Source organism: Bos indicus x Bos taurus, chromosome 16 (genome assembly GCF_003369695.1).
Source record: "Bos indicus x Bos taurus breed Angus x Brahman F1 hybrid chromosome 16, Bos_hybrid_MaternalHap_v2.0, whole genome shotgun sequence".
Taxonomy (NCBI): domain Eukaryota; kingdom Metazoa; phylum Chordata; class Mammalia; order Artiodactyla; family Bovidae; genus Bos; species Bos indicus x Bos taurus.
In genome coordinates this window covers 61415165-61433666 of record NC_040091.1, presented here as the reverse complement: position 1 = coordinate 61433666, position 18502 = coordinate 61415165, and the positions used below count along the sequence as shown (strand labels likewise).

Below are 18502 nucleotides of genomic sequence, written 5' to 3'. Positions count from 1 at the left end.
CACACACACATAATTACCATCCCAAATAACCCATAATTTCAAAATATACACTGGGTCTGCCATCTAATGTCAGTTCAAGTCTCCTAGCCCTGTTGTCCAAAGAAGTTACATTCTAAACCTGCCCCATGTAGAAATTTTGGAGCCACTTCTGAAGAGTATGCATGTATATTATTTAGCACAATGTCTGGTCCATAGTAAGTAAATGTTAGCAATCGTTATAACTATTGTTGTGACTCACTAGTTTACCAAGCAAAACTGTAGTTTTTCCTTCCCTGTGCACTAGCAAATTCATAGAAAAGGGTAAATGTCATATCTGCCTCTCAACAATGGTTTGAATTCACTATTTTATCAAGTTCAGGGTTTCCCTTGTGACTCAGTGGTCAAGAATCTGCCTGCCAGTGCAGGAGGTGCAGGTTAGATCCCTGGCCCGGGAAGATCCTACATGCCTCGGAGCAGCGAAGCCCATGCACCACAACTATTGAGTCTGTGCTCGAGAGCCTGGGGAGCCACAACTACTGAGCCCACAAGCTCTAAAGCCTGTACTCCACAACAAGAGAAGCCATCACAATGAGAAACCCACGCACCACACCTAGAAAGTAGCTCTCGCTCGCTGCAACTAAAGAAAAGCCCACGCAGCACCAAGCAGCCAGCCACAAATAAATAACTGAATTTTAAAAGTTTGTTGAATTTCAATAGTATAAATTAACTTTGCGAACTCACTAATATCCTTTCATTCATACACTCTTAACCTGCCTTATTCTAAAAGGGATTTAAAACTGCTAACCCTTGTTATATTTTTGCATATGTGGTCACTTGGCTTTCTCACTTATCTTTCTTCAATTTTTCTTTCTTTTTTTACTTTTTATATTTCTGATTATCCAAGTATATACTCCATTGTAGAAAATGATCAAACTTTAAGTACATTTTCTTTTTTCTATGTGTAAAAGTGTTTCTTCATATAAAAATGAGCAGAATTGAAATCATATTATAAATATAATATTGTCTTGCTATTTTCAATATATATCATTATACAATTTTAAACAACCTTTTTGGTGACCATCAAATGGATGTTTCAGAAATTGTTAATCACTTTCTTGTGTTATATATATAAGGAAAGAAAACACAACGTGCATGTGGATATTCCCTATGGTTGGTGCTGGGAAATGTAGACATAGCCAGGTCAATGGATGCCAACAAGAGCCAGTGTCTTCTGGAGTGCTCCAGAACAAGCACATGCATCTCAGGGCCTTTAAAAGATTGGGATGAAGATGAAGAGTATAATACCTAACGTCTACATAGCACTTTTCTCCCTTACTCAATCTTGTTTCAAAAAGACGAATGCAACAACAAAAAGACAAACACAATTTTTAAATGAGCAAAGGACTTGAATAGACACGTCTCTAAAGAAGATATGTGCTGTGCTTAGTCGCTCAGTCGTGTGCGACTCTTCCAACTCCACAGACTGTAGCCTCCCAGGCTCCTCTGTCCATGGGATTCTCCAGGCAAGAATACTGGACTGGGTTGCCATTCCCTTCTCCAAAAGAAGATATACAAATGGCCAATAAGCCATTTGTTTATTTATATAGAAAAACATGTATTTAAAGTTTGGCAAAGGAATGCTGCTCAATATTCTGTAATAACCTAAATGGGAAAACAATCTGAAAAAGAATAGATATATGTAAAACTGATTCACTTCGCTGTACACCTGAAACTAACACAGCATTGTAAATCAACTATACTCCAATATAAAATAAAAATTTAGAAAATTTTAAAAAATAAAAATTAAGTTTGGGAATTTTATACAATGAAATGTTTACATGAAATGATGTTCAACAGCACTAATTATTAGGGAAATGCAAATCAAAACCACAATGAGACATACTTCAAATCCATTAAGATGGCTACTACAGAAAAAAAACCACACATAAACAAAATAACAAGTGTTGGCAAAGATGTGAATAAATTGAAACTCTTGTGCACTCATAGTGGGAATGGAAAATGGTGCAGCCACTATAACAGTCTGGAAGTTCTTCAAAAGATTATGATCCAGCAATTCCAATTCTGGGTATACACCCGAAACAATTTAAAACAGTATCTCAACTACATACTGGTACATCCATGTTCATAGCAGCATTATTCACAATTGTCAAAAGGTGGAAGCAATCCAAGTGTCCATCAATACAAGAATGAACAAAGAAAAGGTGATGTATACATACAATAGAATGTCTGCCTCAAAAAGGAAGGAAATTCTGACACATGCCACAACATGATTGAACCTCGAATACCTTATGCTGAGTGAAAAGAGTCAATCACGAAAAGACAAATACGGTATGAGATACATGTATTACAAATACTGTATGAGTGTATGAGAAGCACTTATATGAGGTATCTAGAGAAGTTAAATTCATAGAGGTAGGAAGTAGAAGGGTGGTCAGGCAGGGGGAGCAGAGACTAAGGACATGTTTCAGAGTTTCAGTTTAGCAAATAAACATTCTGGAGGTTGGTAGAAAATGTGACTGTAAACACTACTGAACAGAGTACTTTAAAATGGTTAAGATGGAAAATTTTATGTTATGTGTATTTTACCACAATTAAAATTTCAAAACTATTTTTTAAAAAGACCTAGGGGGACACAGAGTATCTTAAACACTTTGCAAAATGTAGTCACATTTAACATCCCAATTGATCCTTAAAATGACCTAGTGAGGGAGTAGTTTAGACACCATTCCCATCTGAGAATGGAAGAGATCCCCTTGTTGGAGTGATATGGAACTCTCACAGCTTTTATGGGGTTGGAAGTGGCCCGGGTTTATTCTGGCATTCCTAGCAACAGGGTGTGATTTGATCCTTTCTGATGCTCATCCTCATGAGCTCGTGACCTGGTGGCCTGTGCCCTCTTTCTGCATTGGCATTTCCTATTTCAGCACAAGATGCCTTGCAGGATCCCAGTAGTATCCTCCACCACTCACTCTCCTAACTTTGGAGACTTGCTCAGAGACCCAAGGTTTTCACGGCTGACCACTCAAAATCTCAGAGTTGGAATGTTAGCCTTGTTCCAGCAAAATGGACAGAGTCTAAGTACGCTTGACAAGTCCTGACAAATTCACATACCTGTGTAACCTACAGTCCTGTCAAAATACAGAAAATCACTAGCCCCCAGAAAGTTTCCTTTCCTAATCATACTCCCCACCCAAAGGCAACTACTGTTTTGATTTTTTTGCTCCATGAAAATTTTTAACTCTTCTTTTTCCGGAGGTAGTGGAGGGTGGGGAGTGGGTAGAGGAGATGACTTTTTGCTGAGTGTTCTTCCTGAGTTATTATGTTTTTGTTTATGCCAGGATCTGAGGCCTGTTAAATTTAAAAGAATAGAAGAGAAAAAGAAAAGAAGAAAAAAAGAAGAGAAGAGGGAAAAGAAAGAGCTTCCTTTATTTTTCCTCCCATTTAAGCTATACTTCCCTTTCCCTGGGGTAGCAGAGGCCAAGGTCTGGGTTGGTTTGAGAAAGGATGACGTATTAAAGAAAGAGACACCCCTTTCATGGAATAGATAACAAGACGCTATGCCAGGTATTGAGGTGGTAGTAACATTGGAAGTCTCCCTCCCTCTGTGAGTTTACAGTTTAGTGGGGAGAACTGACATACATGCTCAAATCCTCAGTTGTGTCCGAGTCTTCGCTGCCCCATGGACTGTAGCCCATCAGGTTCCTCTGTCCATGGAATTTTCCAGGCAAGAATACTGAAGTGGGTTGCCATTTCCTCCTCCAGGGGGTCTTCCCAACCCAGGGATCAAACTCATGTCTCTTGTGTCTCCTGCATTGGCAGGTGGATTCTTTACCAGTGTACCACCCGGGAAGCCCCGGAAAATCAACCTGCTAGCAGTTAATTTATGTTCACCCTAATTCTAGTCCTCCTATGTTCTTTTTCTCAGTGATTGGAACTAACAACAACCCACTTCCAAGTCCAGAACACTCCTTCTTTCACCAGCTCTGAAAACGCTGAACGCTGAACCATTCACTCACCAAATCCCCGAATGTTGCCTCTAAAGTATTTCTGAAATATATCCCCCCTCTCCATCCTAGTTGCAGTGAGCCTATCTCAGGACACCCTCACCCCTTCTCTGGACCATGACTTCCCAGCTGACCTTTCAGCCACTGCTGCACCTACGTCAAATGCCAGAATTATCCTGTCAATTCCCTCAGCTGAGTCTTCACAGTTCTTAACATCACAATCAAGGGCCCCGAGAAACTGGCCCTGCCCATTTCCACCCTTGGCTCCTGCTGCCACAATCCTATTCTTTCCGTTCCAGCTATGCCCCCTGCCATGGCTCCTCCAAAGGCTGCCCTGCTGTCTCCTGGCTGCCTCTAGCCATTGTTCAGAAGTCCTCCCCACCCTCCCCCACACACAAATAGATTGGTGGCTTGTCTCCGTGTTTCTCTGGCAACATATGCCTTTCTTTCATTATGTAACTGGCCTTGCTCTCCTGCTAGTCTGAGAATTCCTTGAAGTCAAGGACCAAGCCTGTTCATTTCAGTGCCTAGCACATAGTAAGATGACAACGCATGCTAGTACTATTCTGAGCACTTCTCAGACACTGACTCATTTAATCCTGATGACACTCTATGCTGCTGCTGCTAAGTCACGTCAGTCATGACCGACTCTGTGTGACCCCATAGACAGCAGCCCACCAGGCTCCCATCCCTGGGATTCTCCAGGCAAGAATACTGGAGTGGGTTGCCATTTCCTTCTCCAATGCATGAAAGTGAAAAGTGAAAGTGAAGTCGCTCAGTCGTGTCCGGCTCTTCACGACCCCACGGACTGTAGCCTACCAGGCTCCTCTGTCCATGGGATTTCATTACTCTGTCCATGGCAAGAGTACTGGAGTGGGTTGCCATTACCTTCTCCGGACACTCTATGAGCAAGGTGCTATTATGATATTCATTTCTTAGTTGAGGACAGTGAGAGACTAAGCAGCTTGCCCAAGACACAATACTCAGGAAATAGCTGAATTAGGATTTGAACACAGGTAATCCAGCTGCCCAGGTGGCAACAGGGCTAGAGAATCTGCCTGCCAGTGCAGGAGACACGGGAAACATGGGTTCAATCCCTAGGTCAGGCAGATCCCCTGGAGTAGGAAATGGCATCCCACTCCAGTATTTTTACCTGGAAAATTCCATGGGCAGAGAAGCCTGGTGGGCGACAGTCCATGGGGCTGCAAAGAGTCAGACACGAATGAGTGACTGAGCACAGTCCGGCTGCAACTATGGCTCTTAATCTTTATTCTCATCTTCTCTTCAATTTCCATGTGTTTGTTGAATGAATGAAAAATGATTGATCCCTTTTGAGTTCCCCATCTCAATATGTTCAGAACCCAAACAGTTCTCTTCCAACAGCTTCTTTTTCCCTACATCTGATCCCCTTCAGCTGCTCCTCCAGGGTCTCAGAGAAGCCTGGAGTCTGATTTTCACCTCTCTCCCCTTTAACCCCATTCAGCCTTTCACCATATCTAGGTGTTTTGTTTTTCCTTGGAAACATCTATCAGATTGCCTGCTTCCTCTCCATTTATGATTGCTGCTGTCCTATTCTGGTCCTCAGCCCTTCAGGCTGGATGACCACAGCAGCTTCCAGACTAGATTCCCTGACTTCACTGCCTTACTTCCTTGGGGCCTTGGGGTTTCCATGCATTTTTACTTAACCCTCACAACAATCCACGAGCTAAATATTATTATACACACTTTATAGATGAGGGACTGAATAACAGAACTCAGGTTCAAACAGGATTTGTCTGGTTCAAAGGACTCTTCCATCTCCAAAAAGACTGGTACTTTAAGCAAGTCACTTAACCTGCAAAAGTCTCAGATTTCTCATTTGTAAAATGGGGATAACAACAGTAATTACCTCCTGACAGCAACTGAGGTTAACACTTAGCACAGTGCCTGACATACAGGAAGTGCTCAAAGATAATCAGCAATTAATGTTCACAGACCCCATAGCACATCTAACATATGAATTTGATAACTGTTCTGACCAAAATACTTTCTGGAAGTGCTTTTGAACCATTTAGCTCAGAAGAAGTTGCCATATCTGGCCCCTCCTTTGTCCCTCAAAAGTTCTTTCTCCTGGGAAGCATCACATGCTGTATGAAAAAATTATCTTACTGGTCACTTCGAGAAAGGCACACAGCAATAGAAAATACACCCGTCTGGTGGAAAGTGCACAGATTCTCTGATTGCCCTGTCCAGGTTGTATGAGAGCAGGAAATCTCGAAGCGTCTCTGAACTTTTCTCATCTACTAAATGGTAATAATAATACCTTCCCCCCAAGAATATTGAGATAATGTACATACAGCCTTCAGTGCATTGTTGGATATAGTAAGACCTATGTAAAGTTGTGCAATATAGTCAGATAATGTATACGAGCAGGCTTTATTGTAAGTGGAGGACGAGATGGATTTCTAAATCAATGTTATCAAAATCAAGTATCAAAAGTAGAGGAAAGGTGAAAGAATTGTGCAAAGGAGATACTAACGCATACCTAGGACTGACTGCAGCCATGAAATTAAAAGACGCTTACTCCTTGGAAGGAAAGTTATGTCCAACCTAGATAGCATATTCAAAAGCAGAGACATTCCTTTGCCAACAAAGGTCCAGCTAGTCAAGGCTATGGTTTTTCCCGGATCATGTATGGATGTGAGATTTGGACTGTGAAGAAGGTTCAGCGCCGAAGAATTGATGCTTTTGAACTGTGGTGTTGGAGAAGACTCTTGAGAGTCCCTTGGACTGCAAGGAAATCCAACCAGTCCATTCTGGAGCTCAGCCCTGGGATTTCTTTGGAAGGAATGATGCTAAAGCTGAAATTCCAGTACTTTGGCCACCTCATGCGAAGAGTTGACTCATTGGAAAAGACTCTGATGCTGGGAGGGATTGGGGGCAGGAGGAGAAGGGGACGACAGAGGATGAGATGGCTGGATGGCATCACTGACTCGATGGACGTGAGTCTGAGTGAACTCCGGGAGTTGGTGATGGACAGGGAGGCCTGGCGTGCTGCGATTCATGGGGTCGCAAAGAGTCGGACACAACTGAGCGACCGAACTGAACTGAGGACACCTGAATGCCTTTCCGGCGAAGGGACAAGCAGCTCCGGCCCCTGAATCCTGAGGGGCAAATGGAGAGAAGACCCACCCTCTTCCACCGCCTCCAGAGCCCCGCCTCCAGGGTCGTGTGACACGGTGCCCAGGGCCCGCCAACGAGGGGCGGGGTCGGCTGTGATCACGTGTGCACGGATGCGGAAGTGGTGCGGCGGATGGCGTTCGTGATTGGCCGAGGCCGAGGAACCTGGGGGCGGAGCCAGGCGGCCGGACGCTCCGGGAGGAGTCGGGGGAGGGGACAGCCGCCGGGCCGGCTTCGGAGTCTGGATTTGGTCTGCAGTGCCCATCGAGTGCTGGACCAGCGGCTGGCCGGTGCACCCCGCCCTGCGCGCGCAGAGGCTTCGGGACCCCCAGGCCGAGGCGCGGGCCGCTACGAGAGGCGGGTAGGGTGGGCAGAGGGAAATTTGGAGGGCGCGGGCGCCCTGTGCCCGGAGCAAACGTGAGGCGGCCGGGGGCCGGGACGCCATGTCCATGGAGGACCCCTTCTTTGTGGTGAAAGGGTGAGTGTTGCCGAGGGCTCCACTGGAGGAGGGGGTGGCCGTGCTGCCTGCCCGCACCTCCCCGCCTCTCCTCGTTGTAGGGGGGATGGGAGGCAAGTAGAGGCTGGCGTGGGGACAGTGGGGAAGGCTTAGCCTGGAGGGCCGTGATCAAGTGTCCAGAGACATCCCTTTCCCGTCCTACCTGGACTTTGAAACCCATGCCCCCAGTCAAGCCCCTGGGGAGGGGGTCCCCTTTGGCCTGTGCGCTGCCCTACAACTTATTTGGACGGGATGAGGGGTTCAGCAGTTCTGCAGGTGGGAAGGGAGCTTAGGCGTCCCAGACCAAACTGGGGCTCTAGTGGAGCACGGGGCCCTGCTTCGAAGGGGGAAAAACAGCATCTGGGCAGGAAAAGGGAAATGGCCCTCCTGAGCTTTGTAGTTGGCGTGGACGGGGGTGAGCTCCTATTGTCCATTGAGTTCGGAGCGCTGGCCCCGCAGACGGGTGAGACCACAACATGCCCAGAGGCGTCTGAGCACGTTAGCAGGCTTGGAGGCGGGGGCGCCTGGCTCCGGAAGACGACTCAATTCAGTGGGGGAGTTTTTACTGAGTAATGGGAGGGGAGGAAAGCAGTCGTTCAAACTCAGTGATGATGTTGGAAGGAAAACAAAATGAAATCAGCCAAACTAAACTTTCCTTAGCTTTCTGTTAGCACCGGGTTTTTCCCACAGTGCTAAAGGAAATGAGCGCTTGGTTTTTAACTCCCTGATTTCATCCAGGCTGTTTGACAGGTTTCCCCCATTTCTTCCTCTGCCTTTCAGACTAGAACAGCCTTAAACTTATTTTTCCCTGTGAGCTGTCGTGACTCCATCTTTGATTGCTCAGTTGTTTGCAGATACCCAGAAACTTTAATGGCACTCTGTTATATAGGCTTTGTAGCCGTTAAACAAATTCAGGGAAGATGGATCCTGTTGTTACAACTTGTCAGCTTTTGTTTTAAATGTCAAACAAACGTTAAAAATTTGAGAACTGCAAAGTTCCTGAGAGATCAGTGCTAATCACCCTAAAGTACGGCTTTGCTTTCAACTAGTTCCTAGCTCCCTATTTCTATTTCTGTAGGGATAAAAGCTGACCAGTTACTTGAGGGTGTATGTGATTTTTTTTTTTTAAGGTTCTTCTAAGAAAATTTAAGTGATATTCTAGGTGAAATACTTTATTATCCATGGTACAGTAAGATACATTTATATATATATTTAACATTTCCCTAAGAGGTTTTGCCTTCACCTGACTTTAGATAGGAAAATCTGAGTTTAGATGATTAATAATACATGGATCTCTACCTGGAAAATGTTATTAGAAGAATTGATTTTTTTTTTTAGGTGTTAATTTTTAAATGTGAAATCTGTGTGTTTTTCCTTTAAATGTTTTTAATTCTTAGGTTTCAAAGGTTATGTCTGGCAGTGGAGGCTGTAGATAATCAGAATTTTTTGTTTCATTTTTAAATGGAATTTGTGAAAATGCTAAATTGCTCTGCCATCTTGACTATTTTTCCTGATAGTACGATTTGCCAGGGCTTGCTCACTGATTAGATAGCACTGCTTTATTGAAACATTGGCCAGGAATCTTGTTTGACTTTTACATTGTTTGAGCGCATATCTTTTAAGATATCAAAACCTTTTGCTATGGAAAAGTAAAATTAGCTACATGAGTGTCTCCAGATAATGTGGTGAAATATATGGGGAGCCATGTACCTCTGTTTATTAAAAGTTTTGAAAATACACTCACTGCATGATGTGGAAAAATGAAAGAAGCCTAAATTGTGACCTTTAGCCTAGGAGCTGATAGTCTAATCTGAGAAACAAGTCACCCAATAATTAAGTAGAAATGACTGATGGAAATGATTAGTGCTGAAGTGAATCCAACAGATGGTAAGTCCCCTAGTAGTTCACAGAAAGGCATCCCATTAGGAAAGGTTACTATTGGAAAAGCTTTGAACATAGTAGCAGGTCTTGAATTGGGTTTTGAAGATGAGTATCACTTCGATGATTCAGTCCTGTGTGTCTTTTCTGGACTCGTCAAGAAGAGTCTCTAATTGGTCTTCCTGCTTCCAGTCTCTTTCCTCTTGCGTCTGCCTTGGTTTTGTCGGACGAGTGTTCTCCAGAATGCAGTGTGAGCCACACATGGCATTTTACATTTCCTAGTCGACACAGGGAAAGTGAAAAACATGTAAAGTGAATTTTAATGTCATCGATAACCTGGGATAGTCAAAATATTTCAACATGTGATAATTATAAAGATTATTAACGAAGACTCTCACCCTTTTTGTACTGTCTTCAAATCTGGTGTGTGTTTTACACTTACAGCACATCTCAATTTGGATGCTGAATTTTCATCAGAGACACTTGATCTCTTTTTAGAATTCATTAAACTTACAGTTGAAAAAGTGGATTCACATACCCAAATTGTTCCAAGTATATTTTTAAATTTTTTGGTAAGTGAATTGAGTGTCAGCTTTTAAATTTAAAGTAATTAAAATTTAAAACTTAGTCCCACAGTCACACTAGCATAGTTCGGCAGTCACATGTGGTGTCCATATTGGGCAGGACAGGTGTAGCTCTTCTAGAACCCAAGCAGGAGTTCCCTACTTAACATCATTTAGTGGCTGCCTGTTGCCTGGAGGAAAGTCTCAAGACTTCCTGGCCTTGTGATGCAGCCTTCCTTTACCCTTCTCTCACTGTGCCTGCCCAGAGCTCCAGGATCTCCAGACTCAGTACAGTGACTGTGACTGTGGGACTGGGTGCTCTGACCCCATATGCATGCATTCTGCCAGATGCGCGCACTCAGCTTGCAGGATTCAAAGTCAGCGTCTCCACTGCCTCCAGAAAGCGCTTCCTTGACACCTGTAACACATTATCGCACCTCTTCCTCTGGCTCTCTGTCATTATTACCGTGAGCTCTGAGGGTTGGAACTGTTTGTTTTTCCTGTGTTTCCAGCCCGCCACCTTGAATATATAGCATAAATGTTGAAGAAGTTCTCTTTGGTGGTTGTGGTTGGTAAGGAATGGTGGTTCGTGGATGAGAACACGACCAGCAAAGGCCCTCAGATGGGCATGGTGTGTTTAGAAATCAAGGAGGGCATCCCAGGCGGAGTAGGAAGTTTATTTGGAGAAGTAATAATAATAATAACTGACATTTAAAGGATGCAACACCTATGCCAGGTGTTGCAAGCTCAGTAAGCACTTTATAAGAATTACCACTTTGTAAGAAGAGTTCTGTGGTGTGGGTATTAGCCCCACTTAACAGATGAGAAACAGCTACCACAGGGCGGTTGAGTTACTTCCACAGGGTCACAAAGCTAATAGGTGGTAGACCCAGGATTCAACATTCAGCTGCCTAGTTCTCCTCATACTGTTAACACTTCACAGAACAGGTAGAATAAAATCAAGAAGAGCTCATCTTGAGGCCATTGGAAGTTTTCAAAGCAGGGAGTTCAGTTCAGTTGCTCATTTGTGTCCTACCCTTTGGGACCCCATGGACTGCAGCATGCCAGGCATCCCTGTCCATCATCAACTCCCGGAGCTTGCTCAAACTCATGTCCATCGAGTAGGTAATGCCATCCAACCATCTCATCCTCTGTCATCCCCTTCTCCTGCCTTCAGTCTTTCCCAGCATCAGGGCCTTTTCCAATGAGTCAGTTCTTTGCATCAGGTGGCCAAGGTATTGGAGTTTCAGCTTCAGCATCAGTCCTTCCAATGAATATTCAGGACTAATATCCTTTAGGATGGACTGATTTGATCTTGCTGCCTAAGGAACTCTCAAGAGTCTTCCCCAACACCACAGTTCAAAAGCATCAATTCTTTGGCACTTAGCTTTTTTGAAACTCAGTGAAACTATGAGCCATGCCGTGTAGGGCCACCCAAGACAGATGGGTCATGGTGGAGAGTTCTGACAAAATGTGGTCCACTGGAGAATGGAATGGCAAAACACTTCAGTATTCTTGCCTTGAGAATCCCATGAATAGTTATGAAAAGCAGGGACATGACATGAAATTAGGGTCCTGAGAATATTGATTTGGTAGTAGTGTTGGGTGCATCAGTGTGAAGAAAGATTAAAAAGGAGACCAGTTAGAAAGCTATTTTAATTTAAATATTCAGTGATTGGTGTCTGAGTGTTTGAGGTTCACTTTGTGAGATTTTGATACTGTCGATGTCTTGTTCAGAGCAGAACACCAGAACATGGGGGAAAACCACCACAGTCGGGCAGCTGGGCTCTCTGGGCAGGTGGAGCTCTACTGGCCCATGTATTCACAGTGGTATTTTTGCTCCCAGAACGCTTAGCCCTACTGAGTAAACCGAGACCGGCCCTTCACTTGTAGTTTGAGTGGTTGACCCTCTTCAGGTGTGTTCTCACTAAGTAAGCTTGATTATTCCCATTGCATCAGGTGGTTCTGTACATCCCGCACCCTAGTCACTCTGACCCAACTCTCTCCCAAGTGTTCTTCTGTGTATTTTACTAATTGTTTGACATCCCCCATGCTGTGGGATGGGTATCTTACCGCCAATTCTTTTTCATTTCCTTCCCCCTACCTAAAAATCCCTTCCTCCTCTTAGCCCTATTCACTCCCGACTCCACACTCTGTATCAGTCCTATGTCCACTTGGTCATCAGGTCCTCGTAGTGCATCCCCGGGATATCTCTGGAATTCTCTTCCTCTCTGGTTTTGGTTCCTCGGCCCTCATTCACGTCCTTGTCCTCTCCCACCTGGACTCTTACAAGTGTCCTCTTCAGCAAGCTTCATTGGCACTGCTGCCGGATGTGGCCTTGGAGACATGGTCAGGTCACAGCTCTATCCAGAATCCTTCATTCTAAAACACTTACCGAGTGTTCTCTTTTCGTTTACCAGGGGCGAAAGGTCCAGCAGTGGGCAAACGACATTCCTGTCCTTATGAAGCTTATGTTCTAGGGACAGGTGGTAAACAAGTGAACAAATATATGGTATATCAGGTGGTGGTAGATTCTGTAAGAAAAACAAAGCTAGGTGCAAAGGGAAAGGAAATGCGTGCTCTGGATGTTATTTTTCTTTTTATGTGACTTCCAGAGGCAGTGAGATTTGGTGAAGGAAGTGAGCTGTGTAAATCAGGCTGATCTAAAGTTGGAATCTCACCTCTATCCATTATTTGATGTAACTTTTGGCATGTTAATTATCTTCTCTGAACTTGTTTCTTTAGGTACAAAATTGGCTTAACAATGCCTGCTTTATCAGTTATGAGGATTAAATGAGTTAAGGCATGTATGTTGTCTTGGCACAGTTTGGGGCATCCATCAAGTGCTCAGTAAACATTCTCTTTTAAATGTCTGTTGATGTGTCTCCTTCCAAACAGTCTGCCCTTTCTAAGACGAAAGACCATGTCTTACTGTTTTTTTGTTCTGTTTTTATTTTGGAGTAACATTTAAAGTAGCATATGCTCATTTTAGAAAACTTAGGAAATAAAAGTATTTTAGAAAAGGATTAAAGATTCATTGAAGGGACTTCCCTGGTGGTCCAGTGGCTAAGACTCTGAAGCTCCCAAGGCAGGGGGCCTGGGATCAATCCCTGGTCAGGGAACTAGATCCCACATGCTGCAACTAAGAGTTTGAACGCTGAAACTAAAGATCACGCGTGCCACGACGACGACCCGGTGCAGCCACGTGCATAAATGTTAAAAAAAAAAAAAAAAAGCATTGAAATGCCATCATCCAGAAATAGTTAAAATTTTGGTGTCTTTCTTATCAGTTTCTGTTAATAGTTTTATGTAATACTACCCATCAGTTTTTGATCTCTTATCATATATCAGTCACTGTGCTGAGAACCTGCCAGGGGTTGTCGTTTTAATCCTTATGAACTAGGTACTAGTACTATTATTATTATTTTACAAATGAACAAAATTAGTTAAAAAAAACTTCCAAGTTCATAAGCTTGTAATTGGAAAGGCCAGGATTTATATAAATTGGTATTATTGTTATTATTAATCATGAAGAAATTGGGATCATACTGTCTTGAAATCATTTCATCTGTATATCTTTATATCCTTAGCATGTAGCATGCCTTTGGTGGGGAGGCTTTTTAATGACTGCCTTTGTATTTTGTCATATAAATGTAATACAATTTATCACCTGGGATGACATTTATGATGTTTCTAAATTTCTCATTATTACAATTATTGTAATGATAAGCCCTGCTTTTCATAGGTCTTCATTGCTGTTTCTGATTATTTCCAGAGCCTTGATTCCTCTAGCAGAATTGCTAATTCAGTGGGCCAGCACATTTTCAAAGCTTCTGATACATGTTACCAAATTGCCTTCCAGGATACACTCCTCTCTACTCTACTCCGCACTCCACCCCGCCAAAGTTTGATGGACCCATTTCCCTTGATCCCTTGCCAGTACTGAGATTCTCATTTGAAGAAACCTTGACTAATTTGCTAGGTGAAACATACCATATTTGAATCATGTTTTTTTCATCATTGTCTTCAGTAAGGTCCTACATAGTGTTTGTTGAATGAATGATCCCATTTTGAGTTTCGGGATCTGTAGTTTTTACCCCTCTTTTGTTTGCAGCTTGTAATCAAAATAAGCCATTAAGAAATTGAGTGGTGGAATATGAGAGTATTTTGTACCAAGTGAGCCTCTCCTGTAGGGAAAAGGCATAAATATTGTGTTCCTTTAATATTTTGCTGGTTTGGAGGCTTTGTGTGCCTAAAGGAGGATAGTTTTATTTCTATGTTCTTGGCTATGGATCCTGTTGAAATAATGGTGTAAGTAAGCAGATGAGCAAAACAATATGTTTTACATTGTATTATTCTCTCTCTTGTCTCTGTGTAGAACCTTTTATGAGCTCCTTGAAGGCAAGCATTGTGCACTTTATTCACAATGTTGAGAAAAGTTATCCTTATTTATGAATACTATTATCCAGTAAAATGGAATATGTCAAGTCTCATTTTCTACTTTTTGAAAATCTATCAGATGTTTCAGATGTTTCTTTCTTTTTCTTTTTTTTTGCCTTGCTGCATAGTTTGTGGGATTTTAGTTCCCCAACCAGGGCTGGAACCCACACCCTTGGCAGTGAGAGTGTGGAGGCCTAGGCAACTCCCCAATCAGATGTTTCATTGTAAAAATCACTTTGCAGACATTTGTTACACATTTATTGAATTCCTGATACTCTGTTTGGCTCCTGGTTTGAAGAACACTGTGCAGCTGTGTGAAGCAGTTTAGGTGATAGACGATAGGGATTGCATGTAAGATTTTGGAATAGAGCTGAGATGCTGTGGAGACAGAAAAGACTCCCCGGGGAATGTTGGTCAGGGACACTTGCATGAAGCAAGTAGGGCCTTAATCTGAGCCATGAAGGAAGTGTCTGCTTTTCATTTGCAGAGGTGTAAGGACTCTTCCAGATGGGGAAGCGGTGAGCGAAAGTCCAGAGCCAGAAATGAGGAAAGGGAGGATGAGAAGAAGAGCTGCCAACTGAAACAGATTTTGTTTCAGTGAGAAATCAGGTTGGAAATTAAAGTTGGCTCCTTTGTGGGGAGGAGGAGGCATGGAATACCCAGTTGAGGAGTTTAAATTTAATCTGTTTGCTTTTGTAAATTCTTAATGAGGAGGCGGTTTTAACAGTTGTTACCATGCCACTTGCCTGTGGTCAGACAACTTCTGAGGGCTCAAACCCAGGTCTTTTGATTCACTAAGAAAATAGATTTGTCAGGAGGCTTTGATGGGGTTGAAAAGTCTTGTTACTGGAAGGCGCCTCGTGCTCTGGGTCAGAAGAACTTGAGGTCTGAAACCAAGAAGTCTGAGCCCCTGTTCTCTTATTTGTTTAATGAAGGCAGACTTGTTATTGTGAAAGTTCCTTCTAGATCTAAAATCCAGTGACGCAGCTTAAGTAGAGGTTGTGCAAGGTGAGAAGTAAGAGGAAGAGTCAAAGATGATGCTTGTCTAGACTAGTTTCAAATCTTGGAGAATAGTGTCACTAAGAACTAGAATGAGGAAGTTAGAGAAGGAAGCAATTGTTGTTGTTTTCTGCTTTATTTTGTTGTTTGAATACTTGCTTTTTTGTAGGAAGAATATGATTAGTTTGGTTTTAGGCAAATGGAATGATCCTGGAGACAGCTAAAATATAGGATTTAGTCCTGGGTGACTGGTTAGGGTTGGGACGGCAGTTGGGGAGTCATCAACCTCAAGGGAGCGTTTGAATCTACTAGTGTTGTTGAGCACCTAGAAACTGTAAACGTAGTGCTGAGAAATACTGGGACCAGGTGGAAGAAGAGGAAAGAGAAAATTAGTAGAAGCTAAAATAGCATAATATCACAAAAACAAGGAAGTGAGAGTTCCAAGAAAATAGAAAGGCTGCGGTGTCAAGTACACTGAAAATGAGGGCGAGTTCAAGTCACCCGTGACTGGGACCTGCAGTGTCCCTGGGGCAGTAGTACTGTCCCGGGGAGCTGTGGAAGCGGTGCAGGTTGAGGTCAGAATTGTCTAGAACTGTAGGTAACTAAAGGCTTTTTTTTTTTTTTTTTTTTCCCGCCTCTAGGAGAATTATTGCAAAAGATATTATCACAGTGAAGTTGAATTTGGAAATGGCAGTAAGGGCAAGTGTCGCAGGTGTGTGTGTTTCCCCTTACAAAAGGCTTGAGTGTGCAAGTCAGGCGGTGAAAAGAGCGCCTCCTCACCTAGCCTGAGGGGTTGGTGGTGGGACAGGCCGATGGGGCCCAGGGTGGGAGAATGATGCAGAGGCTCGCACAGCCTAGGGTTTTCAGTTTCATCAGTAGAGTGGAAACCGTCTCCCTCAGCAGCCTCTCGGTGCGTTGGTGAACCAGGGACCCCGGTTTGGTACATACAGGATGACGTACACCATGGGTGCTGCTCCAGACACACGTGTTACAGCCTGTGTGTTTTTCCAAAGGTGGCCGTCCAATATCTATCCTGTCCCATTTGCTTTTCTTAAATTGTGAAGCTGGCTTTCTTCTATCAAGCTGGGATCTTCGTTGCTTTTCTTTGAACCCAGGCAGACCTGTGTAACTGCCTTGACTGACAGAATGAGGCATAAATGACACTGCTTGACTCCTGAGGATTAAGTCACAAAAGACACCCAGTTCAGCTTCCAGTCACATCTTTGTGACTTGGGACGCAAGTCCAGCTCTACCGCAGCCCCTCTGCTCGAGCGCTCATGCGGCGAGACTACGAAGGCGCAGAGATGCTACTGAGGAGCGCCTCCTGCCCCGGCCCCCTGCCCAGGGAGTCTTTCAGCTGAGGCCCCAGACAGTGTGCAGCAGGGACAAGCCATCCCTTCTGTGTTTGGCACAAATTCCTGACCCAAAGAATCCGTGCACGTTTATGATCCAGCAATCCCACTGCTGGGCATACACACTGAGGAAACCAGAATTGAAAGAGACACATGTACCCCAGTGTTCATCGCAGCACTGTTTATAATAGCCAGGACATGGAAGCAACCTAGATGTCCATCAGCAGATGAATGGGTAAGAAAGCTATGGTACATATACACAATGGAGTATTACTCAGCCATTAAAAAGAATACATTTGAATCAGTTCTAATGAGGTGGATGAAACTGGAGCCTATTCTACAAAGTGAAGTAATCCAGAAAGAAAAACACCAATACAGTATACTAACGCATATATATGGAATTTAGAAAGATGGTAATAATAACCCTGTATACGAGACAGCAAAAGAGACACTGATGTATAGAACAGTCTTTTAGACTCTGTGGGAGAGGGAGAGGGTGGGATTATTTGGGAGAATGGCATTGTAACATGTATAATATTATATATGAAACAAGTCGCCAGTCCAGGTTCGATGCATGATACTGGATGCTTGGGGCTGGTGCACTGGGACGACCCAGAGGGATGGTATGGGGAGGGAGGAGGGAGGAGGTTTCAGGATGGGGAACACATGTATACTTGTCGTGGATTCATTTTGATATATGGCAAAACCAATACAATATTATAAAGTTAAAAAATAAAAAAAAAGAATCCATGTACATAAGAAATGGTCATTTGTTGCCCCTGATTTTGGGGGTCATTGTTATACAACCAGAGTAACTGAAACAGATGCCACTTCAGAGCCTATCAGCATGGTCAGAGAAGAAAGGAGAAATCAAAAGGCTGGTGGAGGCTGCACCTATGATTATCCTGCAGTTTGTTGGCCCAACTGAATGACAGGTTCAGGGAAACTGAAGCTCCCTAATGGCTGAAACACTTCTTCCTTCCATCTTACCAACAAATTTGGTGAGATCCAGCTAAGAAATGATTTTATGGACATCTGAATGTATTGCCTGAAACCCAAACAAAGGGTTGGCTGGGATGGTGAACTTTTCTCCATGGTGGAACAGACTGGGATGTTGTATTGTCGTTCAATCGCTCAGTTATGTCTGACTCTTTGTGACCCCATGGATTGCAGCACACCAGGCTTCCTTGTCTTTCATCATTTCCTGGAGCTTGCTCAAACTCATGTCCATTGAGTCAGTGATGCCATCCCACCATCTCATCCTCTGTCGTCCCCTTCTGCCTTCAGTCTTTTCCAGCATCAGGGTCTTTTCTAATGAATCAGTTTTTCACATCAGGTGGCCAAAGTATTGGAGCTTCAGCTTCATCATCAGTCCTTCCAATGAATATCCAGGATTGGTTTCCTTTAGGATTGACTGATTTGATCTCCTTGCAGTCCAAGAGACTCAAAGAGTTTTATCCAACACCACAATTGAAAAGCATCAATTCTTTGGCAGAATGTTGTGTGGTAGGGGCTTAACCAGCAGTGACTAGAGGTTAGTGCTCGCTAGCTTCAAACAAACAGGGGAACTTCCCTGGTGGTCCAGTAGTTAAGACTCCTCACTTCCAATAC

General features: G+C 43.5%; 1 protein-coding gene across 1 annotated transcript in view; it reads left to right on the top strand.

The window, feature by feature from the left end:
• The first annotated feature begins 7359 nt into the window (after window positions 1-7359).
• STX6 (syntaxin 6) overlaps window positions 7360-18502 on the top strand; it is a 51334-nt gene continuing 40191 nt past the window's right edge. Inside the window, exon 1 of the mRNA XM_027565497.1 lies at window positions 7360-7641. Coding sequence (XP_027421298.1) covers window positions 7607-7641 — 35 coding nt within the window. The 5' untranslated portion in view covers window positions 7360-7606. The remainder of the gene's footprint in view (window positions 7642-18502) is intronic.